The 16,238-nt window shown below is 40.2% G+C and overlaps 1 protein-coding gene and 1 pseudogene across 4 annotated transcripts in view; one reads left to right on the top strand and one right to left on the bottom strand.

Annotated features, from left to right (window-relative positions):
- The window catches only part of GOLIM4 (golgi integral membrane protein 4), a 79,204-nt gene that overhangs the window by 23,536 nt on the left and 39,430 nt on the right, over window positions 1-16,238 (bottom strand). For 2 of the 4 annotated variants that reach the window (XM_047875211.1, XM_047875210.1), the window contains exons 2-7: window positions 10,410-10,484; window positions 9,043-9,092; window positions 7,226-7,279; window positions 5,714-5,864; window positions 1,727-1,809; window positions 1,075-1,158 (exon numbers count right to left, since the gene is read on the bottom strand). In XM_047875211.1, coding sequence (XP_047731167.1) covers window positions 1,075-1,158; window positions 1,727-1,809; window positions 5,714-5,864; window positions 7,226-7,279; window positions 9,043-9,092; window positions 10,410-10,484 — 497 coding nt within the window. The remainder of the gene's footprint in view (window positions 1-1,074; window positions 1,159-1,726; window positions 1,810-5,713; window positions 5,865-7,225; window positions 7,280-9,042; window positions 9,093-10,409; window positions 10,485-16,238) is intronic. The other 2 variants (XM_047875213.1, XM_047875212.1) reach the window with 1 other exon arrangement.
- On the top strand, window positions 1,374-1,454 carry LOC125175919 (uncharacterized; annotated as a pseudogene).

Below are 16,238 nucleotides of genomic sequence, written 5' to 3' on the forward strand. Positions count from 1 at the left end.
TGGTTTGTCACGTTTTTCAGCATGAAAAACAGCCTCAAATAAATTCCTGGTAAAAATTTTATAAAGAAGGTTTTGAATGAAATAATCTCCCAAAGTCAATTTGATTTGTACACACGTGAAAAGTTACCACACAGCTACAGTTTCAGAGGGAGATACTCAATGACTACCTTGAAAAGGAGTCCCACAAATGCAGATGCTATAGTCTCTAAGACGGGCCAGGGCCCAGCATATTACCTTTCTTATAATTTTATAAAGACAAGAAGTAATGCATAGTCTCCTGAATTGGACAGATAGTTGGTGTTCCTCTTAATTCTTCCAACAGAAAAAAAAGTGCAGTCCCAGTGACTAAGCTAGCCATTTCTACTGGTCTGCTTCTACTAGAAAGCTGTAAATCACAGTGTGGTACTGCCTTAAAAAGCTCTCCGACACTTGTATTTGTTCGTTTGTTCATTCAGGAAATATCCACTACAGGCCCGCTTTGTGCCAGGGACTGTTCGAGGCTTTGAACAAATGGACCTTACGACTCTTGTTTTCCTTCTCCACTGACGTGAGATCTCTTATTTCCTGTTAATTTGACCAACAATTCATAAGCCTAGTCCTAAAAGGAGTGTCTGTAGGCTGGAAAGCAGAAGTGAGGGAGGGAAGGATGGAAGAAAAAGTCTGACAATTATTTATTTAGGTAGCTAGCATCATAAAATCCTATAGATCCTACAAGAAGAGTCATCAAAAGGGCGGAGAGCGGCAGAGACCAGATACAAGGGAGATTTCTGTAGTTTAAACAAGTATTAGACCGCTGCATGTAGGGGCTGCTGGAGAGTAGAGATAGTCATAGGTACCACACTACCAGTGCAAAAAATTATCATCATCATCATCATCATCACCATCATCATCATCAAAGGCTTATTTAATATTCTCTTGATTGAATTTTGAAAGCATGCAGGATCCTCAGGATCAGGAGAGCTCTGTCCTAAGGAACTTACTGAAGATTGGCTTGTGAGAGACTACATGCATAAGGAATTTGGAAAGGTTAAGCAGACTGTAACAAGAACCAATAGAGGCTGCTACCCTGCTAACCTGCGCAGCAGCTAGTGCACTCTTGTGGTCTTCCAAAGTCACTACAAGTTGTTCGTGCTCGGAGAGTAAATTCTTATGCTGTTGCTACACAAAAAAGAATTTTACATGTTGACATTTAACATTCTAAGACAACTTCTGCTTTGGCTGACAGCGGAATGGGCACCCACATGCAGCTTGCCTGCCTGGCTGTTTGTTGTTCTCATAGCATTTGCTAAGTTCAAAAATCATCGTAGAGAGAAGATTCTATGAATGTAGTATTCTGAAACCGACAATGTGCTACCTCAACGTCATAATCACTAATCGCTTCTCGGCCTTTTGGCTAAGATCAAGTGTAGTATCAATATCATAATCACGATGAAATCAAAATCAAAGGAACATCTCATTATTAATAAAACTTGGGAAACACAAAGCTTATTAAAATGCAACCATCTAGCAAAAGAATCATTTCAGTACGAACGAAAATGCATTTTCAGACCATCCTTTAGCTCACGATGCAGAAGTAGAAAAAGTACTGGGCACGCTCCAGTTTACGCAAAGCCCAAAACAACAATGTGGATTTGTAATGCAGGCCAATTAGGGAATAACATCTAAAGACATTCTGCAAAGTAAAGCAGGCCAATAGTAAACAGTCAAATGCTCAGTTCTGTTTTACCTTGACGTCTTGAAGCTGTGTGTGCATGTCTTGGTGCGCTTTCCTTAGTTGTCTATTCTCTTCTCTCAAATTGTACACGGTTTCTATTTTTGAAAAAGAAAATAGTGCCTAAAGCCTTGAGATTTTTCTGGCTTTTGATTCCATTAGTTTCATATCTGAAACTTCACATAACTATTTTTAGGATTTGTTTTTTACTTTGATAGTATAATAGGCCAAATCAACCAAAATTATATCATTTGGGGATGTGGCATGGGTTCAGCCGGACATTCCAAAACACTCTGGTTTGATAGTTTAAATACTTTTAAAGAAGCTACACTGTGTAGAAGTTAAGGAGTTGTAATTACTCAGTAGTTAAAAAAATGACGTATTTCTATTAATAGGCAAGTCCTCAGGAATAAAATGTAATGGGCAGGAACGGTATAAGATTTGAGTCTCTCCACAAATTAAAAAGAAAGTTATCAAAAAGTACAAATCCTCCTTCTATAGCATGAATAATTTCCACAGACCCCAAAGGGTATTTCAATTACAAAGGCAACTCAAGAAATAAGAGACAGAGAAAAATCCCACTTACCTGTTGAAAAATTCTACATATATTTTCTTTCCCCTACCATTGAGTTCTTGACTGATGCAAATTCTCCCACCAATAACGAAAGGACAGTTTTCTCCAGGGCTATAGTGTGAGACCGTGGCTGTCCAAGTAAAGTCCTATAATCTCTCCAATCTCAAGCCTACTGTTCAGGGAACAGCTTCAGTGACTTAAAGATTCCAGGCCCAGCTCTCTTACCCTCCTGGTGATTTTCTCACGTTCACTATATCTGGGCATTAGACGCTATGAACTGTTAGCTCCAGGGCTGAATCTAACTCACATGAGTTTTTTCTTTTTTTTTCCTCTCTCTCTCTCTTTTTTTTTTTTTTTTTTTTTTGGCCCCTGCAGTGTTGACCTATGCAGAGTGTTCCACATTTGAACAGTTGTCACCACTTAAAAATCAAGAATCTGGGTCTATGAATATTTGGCAACACGAGGCTAAATCTCATGTGACAATGCTCAGCAGAAGTTGAATGGTGGCAGGATGACAATATAATTCATTTTTCAATGGGAGGTACCTTTGAAAGTGAAAGGGGATGCTGTTAATAACAATGCTGAGACAGCAGCTGTTAAGCCCTGCACAGCGCTGGGCAAACCACCCGAGTGGCAGACAAAACCCTAACTCTGCAACGTGGCACCCAGCACTGAAGAAAGTGCCCATCACCACCTCTCACCATATTTTCTGTCCACTTTTACTCCTATATAGTCCCTGCCTAACCCCCTGAGCTTTGGACTGGTGATTGGGTTTAGGGGAGAGATCAAGAACAGGGTGGGAAGGATTTCGACTCAAAGGTCAAAACAGGACACCACTGGCAATCCAAGGACACCCTAAATGCGTCGTTGGCTGGATGGGGGCTTCAGTAGACACACACGCATACACACATGCACATGCAAACATGCATATACACGCCTACATGCATGCACACACACAACACCCAACCCACTAGCATATAAAGGAGTTTTGGATTATAAACTTAAGGCAGTTGCCTCTGTACTTTAACTGTATTGACTGGAGTTATTTAATTTTATTAAGCCTCAGTGCCTTCATTTGTTAAATTAGGCTAAACACAATGCCTAACTTACAGGTTGTTATGAGAATTAAATAAAAATAATCGCATGAAGAGTTTCACCTGGTACCGGCACATGGTAAACATTTGCTGAGTGCCAGCTATTATTTTAACAATAACAAAAAGAATACTTACTTAAACTTGTATGCTCCCAGCTCATCTCCCCAGGATTCTAAATTCCCTTCTGGTATCACATTAAACTACCACAGACTGCCTGGATCATTCACCTTAGTTGCCACTAATCTGCATCTATCACAGTATGCTTTAACTTACTATCTAAAGCTTTTATCCAGGAATCATAATCACACAAAAGTGCTGATGTAAAAACTGCTTATAAAAGTGTCATCAAAGGCATCTTCACACCCGACTGTTTAAGGCCTCTGTGAAATTTCTTTCAAAAATTAATTGATACCAGAAATACGTACCATTCTCTCTCACCTCCTTCTCTTACTCTCTGTTTCTCCCTCCCTTGCTCAACACACAGTGTAGGTATATTCTCTCTTTCTGATGATGAGAACCCTATCACTTACTGCATTTCCTTTTCTGTCTTGGCTGCCAGCAAGTTGAGACCAGGTTACGAGGCTTGCGTTATCTTAGTACACAGAATTCACATACATGTGTCCTTCTCTTTGCCATGGTTCTGATTTATCACTTCTGTATTTAATTTGTTAAAACTCTACTCTACATGAGCTTTATTTCAAAGAAAGGAATACAGAGTAGACACAAGAAAACATGATTTATATTACCTCTGTGAAGACTTTTTCTCTGTTATCTTAATGACCCCCACCATCTGCCATATCACCAACAAGCCAACGCCCCTGCCAGTCTACACCTTTTGGGACACCTGGCCCCTCTCTCAAGACCACCTGAACTCCTTGTAAACTGCTTCTATGGCTACCTAATTCCCATGTACCTTTTTGCTGTAACTTATTATTTTGAAGTACTTACAGACAAACCATTGCAAAAAAAAAAAGTACACAGAGGTCCAAAGTACCCATCACTCAGCTTCCCTCTATGATGATATCTTATATAAAATCAAAATATTGTTTGGTACAGTATAATTAACTGGGCCACAGGCCTTCCTTGGATTTCACCATTGTTTTTGCAAGCATTATGTGCCTTTTTACACCAACTCTCGCACTCCAAACTTATTTAGCATCTGAAGAGCTGATTGTAGAATATTTCCCCTTTTAAGAATTTACATGTACTCAGAGAAGTGACACATATTGCTTCATATTAGTATGAAAATGCTTCATGCTGATGCTGATTGTGTGTCAGTAACTGTTCTAGGTGCTGTACATAAATCATTTAATCCTCACACGAACCCTAGGAGGTTGATAACTTGTTATGAATACCCCAGTTCTACAGACAACGGCAATGAGGTGTGTGGTGATTATACAGCCTGTCCACTAGTAACTGAAGAGGCCAAAATTCACCAGGGCACTCTGACTCTGGGGCCTGAGCTTTTCAGAGCTACTGCTAGCAATCAACAGGTAATCTTTTTGGCCCCTTGGAGACTAGGAAATGCACGGGGCAATTCTGATCATCACAATGACCATGCAGCATTGCTGGCATTTTGTGGATAGGGGTCAGAGATGCTAAATATCTTGCAATACACATACAAAGAGAACTATCTTACCCAATGAGACCAATGCACCCCACCAAGAACCACTAAGTATTCTAGGGCGCCTGGGTGGCTCAGTCGGTTGAGCGTTCAACTTCAACTCAGGTCATGATCTCACAGCTCATGAGTGTGAGTCCCGCATCGGGCTCTGTGCTGAGAGCCCAGAGCCTGGAGCCTGCTTCGGATTCTGTGTCTCTCTCTCTCTCTCTCTCTCTCTCTCTCTCTGCCCCTCCCCCGCTCACACTCTGTCTCTCTCTGTCTCTCAAAAATAAATAAACGTTAAAAAAAAACAATTAAGAATCACTATTCTATTCTGTTTCCCTAAACAAACACAAAGAGATAAAGATAAATGTGAAACGTTACGAAGAAGTAACCACATGTGGGGGCGCCTGGGTGGCTCAGTGTCCAACTCTTGATCCCGGCCCAGGTTATGATGTCACAGTTCAGGAGACTGAGCCCTGCTTCAGGCTCTGCACTGATAGCACAGAGCCTGCCTGGGATGCTCTCTCCCTCTCTCTCTGCCCCTCCCCGGCTCACACTCTTTCTCTTTCTCTCAAAATAAACTTAAAAGAAAAAAAAAAAAAGAAGTAACTACAGGTAAGTGTGAATCAATCGCCATGTAAAACAACAAACAAAATTCTATTGTTTTACAGAAACATTAATATGAGCAGTTATGTCCACATAAACTGGCTAATTAGACTTTCAAATACCTTTTAGCTTAGAAAGTTCTTGCTCTTTCTCTTGCTGTAGCTGCAGGTATTTCTGCTTATGGTCATTAAACGTCCTACTGAAGTCCTCTCCTTGCTTGCGATGTTCCTCCTCCAAGTCGCTGTGCTGTTTCTTCAGCTCCTCGTGTTGACTCTGCAAAGATGAGAACTTGAGCAGAGATGTGTGTTCCCTAAATTATCCCAGAGTCTATAGCCTTTCTCTCTGGAGAAAGAACAGGTGAAGTAGCAGGTTCTGACTTCCTCAGGTTGCTTTTAATTTGGGCAGTTCCCCTCCATTTCCCTTACATTTCAGATCAGCGGCTTGGGATCATGGCCAAACATAATTTTCTCTTTAATTTTTAACATCAGTGAAACAACAAGAAGTCAGAAGTCAGCAATGGGAGATGGAAAGGGGTGGGGGGGGAAGGATTTGGGGAAATTCCCAGGGGTTCAAATTGCTGCGGAGACACGGTAAAGATAACGGAAAAATTATCCCTCCACAGATATTCCAGACTTTCTCTTTCAATCTAATGTTTTCTCAGCAACATTTTTTATTTCCCTTCCTTACTTTTCAGCCTTCCTGGCAACTCAGTTTAAAGAAAAAGGGGAAAAAAAGTGATATTTTTCCCTTTGGGGGAAGTAATAAATCTTATTTACCTTACTCCTAGTTATAATACTACACTGTAATCATAATCTAGGTAAATGCTACAATCTCCATATGCTTAATGAAAGGATGGCCTGCTTTAATCCATGCACTGCTTTCTTGATCCAGGAAAGGTTCTGGTTTCGATGAAAAGCACTCACTCTACTGACACAGGAGGAAAGACAATACCAAATAAAAAGCCAGGCGGGGAGGGAGGGAGGGAGGGAGGGAGGGAGGGAGGAAGGGAGGGAGAGAGGTTGAAGGAAGGGGTGGAGACCCTGACAGGGTTTTCCTGCTGTGCAGAAGGCTTCATGAGATCCAGTCTTCTCTTCTAGCTTCACAGAAATAATGAATCTTCCCCCCGCCCCACCCCCCCCTTTCTTAAGTCGTCTTGACCCACAATAGTTTTACCCAAGAATCAAGGAAGGAAAAGCTTTAAATATAAATTGTGTTCCTGTAGCAAGTAAAAGGACACATTAAATATTAGTAACATGGATGAGGCATTTAATTCTACTGCCTCCAACGTGCCTAAGATGAAAGCAAATATCTAAGGTAGACCACTGTGAGAAATTAAACAAACAAAAAGCCTTAAAGGATAAAGAGAAGAACAGAATTAAAAATCAGGTGACCAGACACGGTTTCACCAAAAAAAAAAATGTGTAATAAGCTGAATGGTTTTGTGTGTGTGTGTATGTGTGTGTGTTTATAATTGGGTGATAAGATGAGGGGACATTACAATTCTACATCATTTTTAGTGAAAAATGACAATGTGCTGTATTACCACACAAATCAACCTTCCATAAGCTTTCCTTGATCTTGTAAGTTACTTAGTTCTTTCATCCATGCATGAAGAACAACTTTAAATTACTCACTTTCAACATCTGATGTTGCACATTCAACGCACTGTATCTACTATTGGAATCTTGCTGTAAATTGAAAAGAAAATGGTTAACACAGAGATAACGAATCTGGCTCTCTTGCTAAACATGGCTTAAAGCACTTAACAGAACAATTCCATCTATTTCACTTATATAAGCCACAATGAATTCTATGCTCTAACCAGGATTTCTCTGGGGCCATCTCTTTATTTAACGGCAGGGAAGAAGTTTCAATGTTCCTCAAAGTTTGCTACGTTTTAGTAAAGAAACAGTAAGACATGAAGTCATAAAACAGCACCCTGGCAGGGCCCCTGGCAATGATTTACTTCCCTTCCCCTCTCCAGTTGAGACGAACCAAGGCTCAGACGCACAAGGTCCTTGCCCTGAGACACAGTCATTGTGCATGGCGCGTGGCTGATACACTACGCCAGGTGCTCTGAGGGGATGGGGGGATGAACCAACTTGCACCACGCCTCAGAGTCTGCAAGCCTTAAGAAAGGGAAGAGAAAAGGTGCTTTCCTTCCCTGGGCTTCCGCGGGTAAGGAATTCTCCATGTGTCACTTTACCCATTTCACAAGTGAGAAACCGAGAAAGGATAAGGACTCCAAGCTGAGGGCAAACACTTGTTTAGTAGCAGAGCCAGGACCGAAACCTGAGCCCAAGCCATGTTGCAGCAGTGTACAATTTGTGTCCCAGGGGAACATCTTTACACACGGGCCTCACACATTTCCACAGTCCTGGACAGCCACAAGCAGTCAGGGCACAAGATGCCTGACAATTCTCCCTCCCGGTGCTGTTCTATCTGACGTGCTGCACCCCATCTCCGGCACAAGTACACTCCCAACCATTTCTGGTTTTCTTTTTTTTTTTTTTTTACAATTTCCAAAATGAACTGCATTTTTCCTCTATCACTTCACTTTATTGCTTTATTTCATAATGCAGTTTCTTTGTAAAGTCAAAGAGTAAACTTTATTGCTTTATTTTATTGCTTCATTTCATAACGTACTTTCTTTGTAAAGTTAAAGTTTACTCTATTGCTTTATTTCATAACGAACTTTCTTTGTATAAAGTAAGAGTAACTCTTTTGAAATGCACAACAGAAAGTACGCAATCTTAGCTGGGCCTTTTAAAAGGCCTGTTGAAAGCTGACAGCCTCCTGACTCTTCTCAGTTTTAGTACCCCAGAATGCTGATGTTTCATTCAACTAACATTATATGTTTTTCTTAGAGTAAGAGAAAAGCTTGCTTTTCTCCAGTGAATTTGTACTAAAAAAAAAAAAAAAATTTAAATGCCACTATCATTCCTTCCTTCCTTCCTTCCACAAATGTATTTGAATGCTGACCCTAGGCCAGATGTTACACAGTAACATCTGTGCAAGTTACAGTAACACTGTACAAAGGCAAAGCAAGATATACATCACATATATATTCTCTTAGAAAAGGACTACAAATGAACAAATGAATGAATAATCTTTTATTTATTGTTGAACATTAAGGCTACTCCCACTTTATCAAAAATATATTTATATGTTTATATAATTATATTTATACATTTATATTTAAATATATTTATATACTTATATATATTATATGTATATATATACGTAGATATATATTTCATATATATCTACGTATATATACACGTATATATCTATGTGTATATATATTTGCATATATTACGTACATATATATATATGTAGATATATATTTCAGCCTTACTGTCCTAATGATCAACACTGTAAGAGATTTTGTTGCTATATTTCCCTCTCCTTAAGTTTCATAAAATAATTAAGAAAAAAACCCAAAACATACCCTTCCTTTATTTAGTGTTTCTTGTGCTTCTAATTTATAAACAAGAAAATCTAGAAAATAAAAAATGGAGAAAATGGGGTGTAAGTTAATTCATTATGGAATTTTTAAACAAAGGCAAACTTTACTCAGACTTGTGAAAAATATTTTAGGTTTAAAAACAATCATGCTTAGTAACGCAGTTTATTTTGCCTCTTAATGCTTTAGAGAGAATTGAAAATAACTATCATATAATTTTCATCTTTATTTTAATGCTATATATATTGAATAAACAAAATACACATGACCAATTAATTAGAAGTGATCTTAGATTGTGCATTCTGCGATGAACTCTCCTTGAAATTAAGAAGAAAGAAAAAAAATGAGGCACACCTAAAGACAAAAGATGATTTATTGCTATCCACTAGATGGCATGCTAAAACCACTCAGGACTCGAAAAGAGAACTCAAGCCTTGGAAACCACCTTTTGTGGTCTTAAAGCTTTATTATCCACTAGATGGCTCTATAAAATCACTCTGCATTTAAAGACAAGAGAATCCAAATCCTATCAAAGCAGTTTAATGATGTTAAACTTGTATTCTTCCAACAGGCTTAATCCAAGGGTCAGTAAAACATCCTACCCCATACTGCCCTCCCATTTTCCCTCCCTCTACTCCATACCAACATAATCAGACAGAATACCTAACTTATATTTCCTCATAAGATTTCACAAAACATAAGGAAACAAATAAAAAGACGAATGGGGATAAATTCAAACCACAAGCTGTATAAAGCCTATGCTTTCTAGAAAAATTCTGATAAAAATCAATAGCATTGCCTAATGCCTCCTAAATGCTAATTTCTCAAATTGAACCCATCAGCTGTGCCAATAAAAGCCTAAAATAAAATATGTGCATAACATAGAAGACACCACACAAAAAAAAGAGACATCATGCAATGAGATCAATTTATTATGTTATAAATGTATGTATATGTCTAAATGTATGCATGTATGTGTATACGAATGTATAAAATTTGTCATATTCTGGACAACACAAGCTGTTACTCCTTGTACATCTATGGACAGAAGTTTCTGGTATAAGTAACATATGTGTAATATTCGCATGAAAAGCTGTTTATTTCTGATGTATAACTAATAATATGAACTACCTCAAAGTGGCATAAACTGAAAGATTCTGAACCTAATCTTAAGCAGAAATTATTGAACTGCACAATGCATTACGTATTGCTTGACTTTCTCAGTCTACCCATAAAACTGACTTAGGGTTTAGCTTAGAAATTTCTTAGCAAAAAGATAGTAAAGCAAGTACATGATATGTCAACGAGGAGTTTGATAAAAATACAGAACAGAAATTGCATTTTATATTTACCTTCCTTTGCTTTCTTATGTTCAAGTCTTTCCTTTTGCAAGGATTTCTCTAATCTTGATCTGTGTTCATACACAACTGAAAAAAAAAAGTTAAAATTTATCTGCAAAGAATTAGAACTTCTAAAATAAAATTAACATCCATTTTCAAAATGGGGGGGGCAGGAAACAATTTAAGGTCTTCACAATTAACATAAAATGACTGCATTTATAAGTTCCACATTCTGGGTAAAAAACAGACACAATAATACACATAATTCTGAGCTGACTTCTGCACAGCCTGCCCCTTTATAGAAACAATACTCTGAGAGAGGCTTCTATCCACCTTCTTTGCCAGCTCCTTCTCCTGCTTCTCAAATACGAGAATCTCTGAGGTTCCATGTCTCTTGCAGGCCAGAGGTGTCCACTCTCCTGACTTTCACCACCATTTGCACAGCTGTTAGCCCCACATGTATATTTCTATCTCCTGCCTCTCTCTTAGGTATTAGCACAGCATCTTCCAAAGACTTCAGGTTTCTCCACCTACATATCCCATAAATACTGGCAAGTCCACGTGATCTGAATGTGAGCTAAGGCTGTCCAGACCAGTAAGGAAACCTCAGCACCCCACTGGCCTAAAAGAGAAGGCGTATTCCCCCACAGCAAGGAAAACACAGGGGAGAGTCATAGAAATGAAGGGGGCAGGGACTCTAAACAGAACCTATAAACGTCAGGTTTACATCTGCCATGGGGAGAAGCCAATGGCAAACCGATGCCATGCTGTAAGACTTTCCTGTGCTTGATTATCCCTACCTACCCAGTCTTCTCTGAAGCAGCCAGCATTGCCTGGTGAGTAGAGAGGAAGAACAGATGTGGTAGGGGAAAAGAGGGAGGAGAGGCCCATCAGGACTCTCTCTTTCCCACCTCAGGCTTCACTTCTACATCAAATGGGAAGAATGGGAGGAGCTTTACCTTTGAATGAATAAGATGATAAAGTCGATATTTTATTTATACAATAAAATGTATGCAGATGGACTAGACCAGACATAATACTTAGTAGACCAAGACTGACTTTTTTTCTTTTAATCTGAGAGAAGTTGAGAAGTATCCAAGTTTGTGTTAAGATTTCCTTCTGGGACAGAAAGCCCAGCCTCGCAGAGTGGTTTGTACAGGCAAAGAAGGGGGGAAAGGGCAAAACCTGAATTTCTGACATACACTTTGCATCCTATTTGTGCAGCATTATGGTCCCATGTGATCTCATTCCTTGCCAAGGAAAGCCAAACCTGTTATTTGGTTCCCGTGCCAGTCCCTAGCTTCCCTTGGCTGCCTAAGATACAATTTCACCATCAATCACGGACTCACCATGTACAGTGCATACAACTGCCCGACACTATTGGACACATCCGAAAGGGCCGCGGTCACAGCAACTCCCCTCCCCCACACCTGACATAATAACCCCTTGCGCTTGAAGTGAATGCCCTGTCCCTCCCGCCCTTTCCCCGGTGTCACGGCTGCCAGTTGGCAGCTCCTGCTGTCCTCCCTCCAACTTGCCCATCGCCTCCTGGGTCCTCCACTGCCTCCCCACACTGCATCTCTCATCTTGTCATCCCATATAAACCTTCCACTTCCAAGGAAGTTTCTCTCCTCTACTCACACGTCTGCTGCCATCTCTGTGCACTGCTCCTAGAATTCCTGCCACCATCCAAACTGGCATCACGTCATGCCCTGGCAGCGTGTATGCCCCAATCTCAACTTGCCCCTCAGCCTCAGCCTCACACAAGTCATAGCAATGATCCCTGATCCAGTCTTTTCCTCTGCCTGGAGTTCTATTCCTTGCCAGATGACCCTTCCTCGCCCATCCCAGTGCTATTCTTATAAAGGAATCCAATACAGCTCTGCATCCATTGAGCCCCTACCATGTAACTGGAACCACATCATGAGTAGAAATGAAAAATGAATAGACAGACATAGGCCTGGCTACAAGCAGCTCAAGTCTAACACAGTAGACAGGTTAGTAGACAGTAATTTTTAAATAATTAGAGCTATAGGTCATGATCTCGCGGTTCGTGAGTTTGAGCCCTGCCTCGGGCTCTGTGCTGACAGCTCGGAGCCTGGAGCCTGCTTCGGATTCTGTGTCTCCCTCTCTCTCTGCCCCTTCCCCTGCTCACACTCTTTTTCGCTCGCTCAAAAATAAATAAATAAATAAATAAATAAATAAATAAATAAATAAATAAAAATTTAAAAATGGAGCTAAATACATTTAGCACAATAAAAATATATTAAAGCCCAAGGAAAGACAAGGATGAGCTCTGGATGCGAGAAAGGTAAGAGAAGACTTCTCAGAGGTGAGAAGAGGTGATCTCTTGGCTGGCTTTGAGAATGAAGAGCAGTTTGACAGAAAAGGACCCCAAGGGAGAAAGGCACTTCTGGAAGACATCACAGGGACAAAAGCACAGGGGCATGAACTTGGGGTAAAGGAAGCTGTACTCCAAAAAGCTAGGTTGCAGGACACCTGGGTAGCTCGGTCAGTTAAATGTCTCACTCTTGACCTTGGACCAGGTCACAATCTCAGGGTTTGTGAGACTGAGCCCCACATCAGGCTCTGCACTGACAGCATGGAACCTACTTGAGAGTCCCTCTCTACCCCTCTCTGCCCCTCCCCCATTTGCATGCACACATACTCTCTCTCTCTCTCTCTCTCTCTCTCTCTCTCTCTCTCTCAAAGATAAATAAAAATAACTTAAAAAAAATCTTGGGACACCTGGGTGGCTCAGTCAGTTAACCATCTGATTACTGATTTCAGCTCAGGTCACAATCTCACACACGGTTCGTGAGTTCGAGCCCCGCACTGGGCTCTGTGCTGATAGTGTGGAGACTGCTTGAGATTCTCTCCTCCCTCTCTCTCTCTGCCCCTCCCCTGCTCGCTCTCTCTCTCTCTCTCTCTCAAAATAAATAATCTTAAAAAAAAAAAAGCTTGGCTACAAGTCCACTGTTGAGAAATTACATTTTTTTTTCAAACAAATCTGTATGGTATATAAGTCCCTCTGCCAGCTTCTAAAAAGCCTATTAAAACCAAGAAGTTTCTTGGATTGGTACCAACAGTATCACGTGGAATGATGTTTAGAACAAGGCAGGAGAAAAAAAGGTTAGCACTATAGGACGTCACTAAGCCAAGCCCTAAATAAACTGCATGCTCAGTCAGGTGGGAAAAACTTACAGGGACGCAGGTACATTACAATGCTATCACGATATCACAGAGGCAAAAACAGGATGCCACAGGAACACCTAAGCTCCCCGGCTGGAAGGAAGTGCACTCCTTTCCTCTAACCCACCGGCCAAAGTTCCCAGGTCCTGGGTAGAGAGAGTCACAGGAACATACACATGCCAGTTAAAACGGAATTTTGGTGTACTAATTGGACATATTATAGATGATTTCAGCAAGTATGTGTGTCACTTTCAAAGAAAGGAACAGGAAAAGCAGTCAAGATCTTGTTCCAGTGAAACTTAAGTGGCAGCAGGGGTGAGTGGGAGGTCCTGGGTATAGGGGGCTCCTGAGGAGGTCGGGACTAGTAGAGGTGAACAATTCCAGCCTAGAAACACCCATGATGTTAAGAGACAGAGCAGCACAGTAAACAAGACATACAGGAGAGGGCTGCTCACCACCTATCTCCGGCTCTCAGACTCCATATACTAAACATTATTATGGAAGGGTAATGAATAGAGGAGGAAGCTGCATTTACAACTTACAATCCTGTGAAATTCTTTGCTTCATATATAGCAGCAATCACCATAAACTTACTCTTGCAAACTCAGTCTTATATGGGACTTGGTAATTGGGTAATGATTGTCTTTGCACTGGGAAGCAGAAAACTCATCAGCATTATTTCATCTTCAGTAAGAGTGGAGGGTCCACTACATTATACCAAGTAGACAGGGAGTGTAGGGGATGGGATGAGAGGGTGGGAGACAATGCTCCATTCTTTAGTCTCTTCTCTGCAATGCAATCAGGAAGATAACGTGCCAATAGCCAGTCGAAGTACCCATTTATCATACTGAATCACACAACTGTCTTTGACAGTTTTACGCTCAATGGGAATTTACACGTTCAACATATTAATAGCAATGTTGTCTCAAGAGCCAGAAAATCTGAGGATACACAGTTATAAACTTTCATAAATAACCTCAACAGATGCTACGGAATGTCTACAAAGAGCCCAACATGTTTGTGGATTCCAATCAAAAGTCAGAGGTCTTCAGAAATCTGAGATGTACATGAATGAATAAAATGGCATCACTATTAGCAAGATCTAAGGCATAAAGAATGTGGTTTTGCAAATGCAGTAAAAAAAAAAAAGATGTGGTAAATAAGGATAGAGAATATATGTACAAACCATGAGGTAATTGTACTATTAATATTATCTTACTCAGAACTGGTCAAGCCATTATTATAGCACCAGTTTCTGGTCCTGACGTAAAACAACTTAAGAATGCAGAAATGGTTTAAGCTTTGGAGAATATCAACAAGGAGGAGGTGAGAGAAGGGAGCGGCAGTGACTGATAGGGGCTGGAGAAGTGCTGTTTCTTAATCAAGTTCAAAGAAAAAGGAAAACAAAGCCAAAAGGCGTCTTAAACTGTATGCTGAGGAAACCACATTATGTAAGGGAAAATGAGAATGAAAATTAACCCTTGAAACTGCAAATTCTAGAAAGAAAGGGAGAGGGAAAGAAGCAGATGGTAATGTAATGGTTGAGAGCACAGACTCCGGTGTCTAGATTCAAATCCCAGATCTATTCCTTATGGGGCAAGTGGCTGAACTTTGTACTTCAGTTACCCTCACACGGTGTATGGGAATAATGATATCACCCATCTCTTTTGGGTGAATGTCAGGGTTAAAGAAGTTAAATTGTGTCAAGTGCTTAGAACACGGCCCCACACAGAGTAAAAGCTAGAAAATTTCAAAATATTTTTTCACCTATCTGTGATGGCTTAAAATTGCCAAAGAATCAGATGATTCCCTGAGCCCTTTCAACCCTACAATTAAAGTCTAGTAATGTGAAGTACTTACACACACACACACACACACACACACACACACACACACAGAAACAGCGGTGGGGGGGGGGGACTCGAAAAGGCAATAAAATATTAATCTCAGTTCCCTTTTACTTAAAAAAATTTTTCCCTTAAAAAAAACAGAAAGTAAGTAATCAGTCCAACAGCTCCAAAACTCAGAAGACTTTTTTTTTTTAAATAAAAACCAAAAAGTAAAACAGAATCTTTGTGTCCTTGTAGCTCTCTAGAAAATTTCCCCATCAACTAAACAGACACACACATACACCCCACACTACCCTTAATTCTTTTAACATGCATTCTCCAGGCTTTGGAGCTAGTGATTTATCTAGATGGGTTTACTGTTTCACTTAGAAGGAGGATCACTAATCAATCCTTGTCACCTATCTCTATTTTCCTATTTATACTCTGAAGTAAGGGCATCAGTCAAGATGAACTAATACTGCCAGAACCTCCACGACAAAAAAGGTGCATAATGAGTATTCTCAAAGCACCAGACAAATTTAAGGAAAAATAAGGATACAAATAATGATTCAATCTTGGCATTCAAGATTTTTAAGGCAGAACAGCACTACAACCGGGATAGGATTTGAATCACAAGAACCCATGAGGAAAGGATGAAAACGCATAATACTCATCATCTCCCCTGCTTCCTGAAAAGGAGTTTAATATTTTCCATGCAGTTGAGAATGGAAAGAGGTTTTATTCCTCTTTCAAGCACTCAAGAGTTTATAATCATGCCAGCTTCCTGCAGCAATTTTCCATTTTAACTCTGACTTCCTCT

The sequence above is a fragment of the Prionailurus viverrinus genome, chromosome C2 (assembly GCF_022837055.1).
Source record: "Prionailurus viverrinus isolate Anna chromosome C2, UM_Priviv_1.0, whole genome shotgun sequence".
NCBI classification, from domain to species: Eukaryota; Metazoa; Chordata; class Mammalia; order Carnivora; family Felidae; genus Prionailurus; species Prionailurus viverrinus.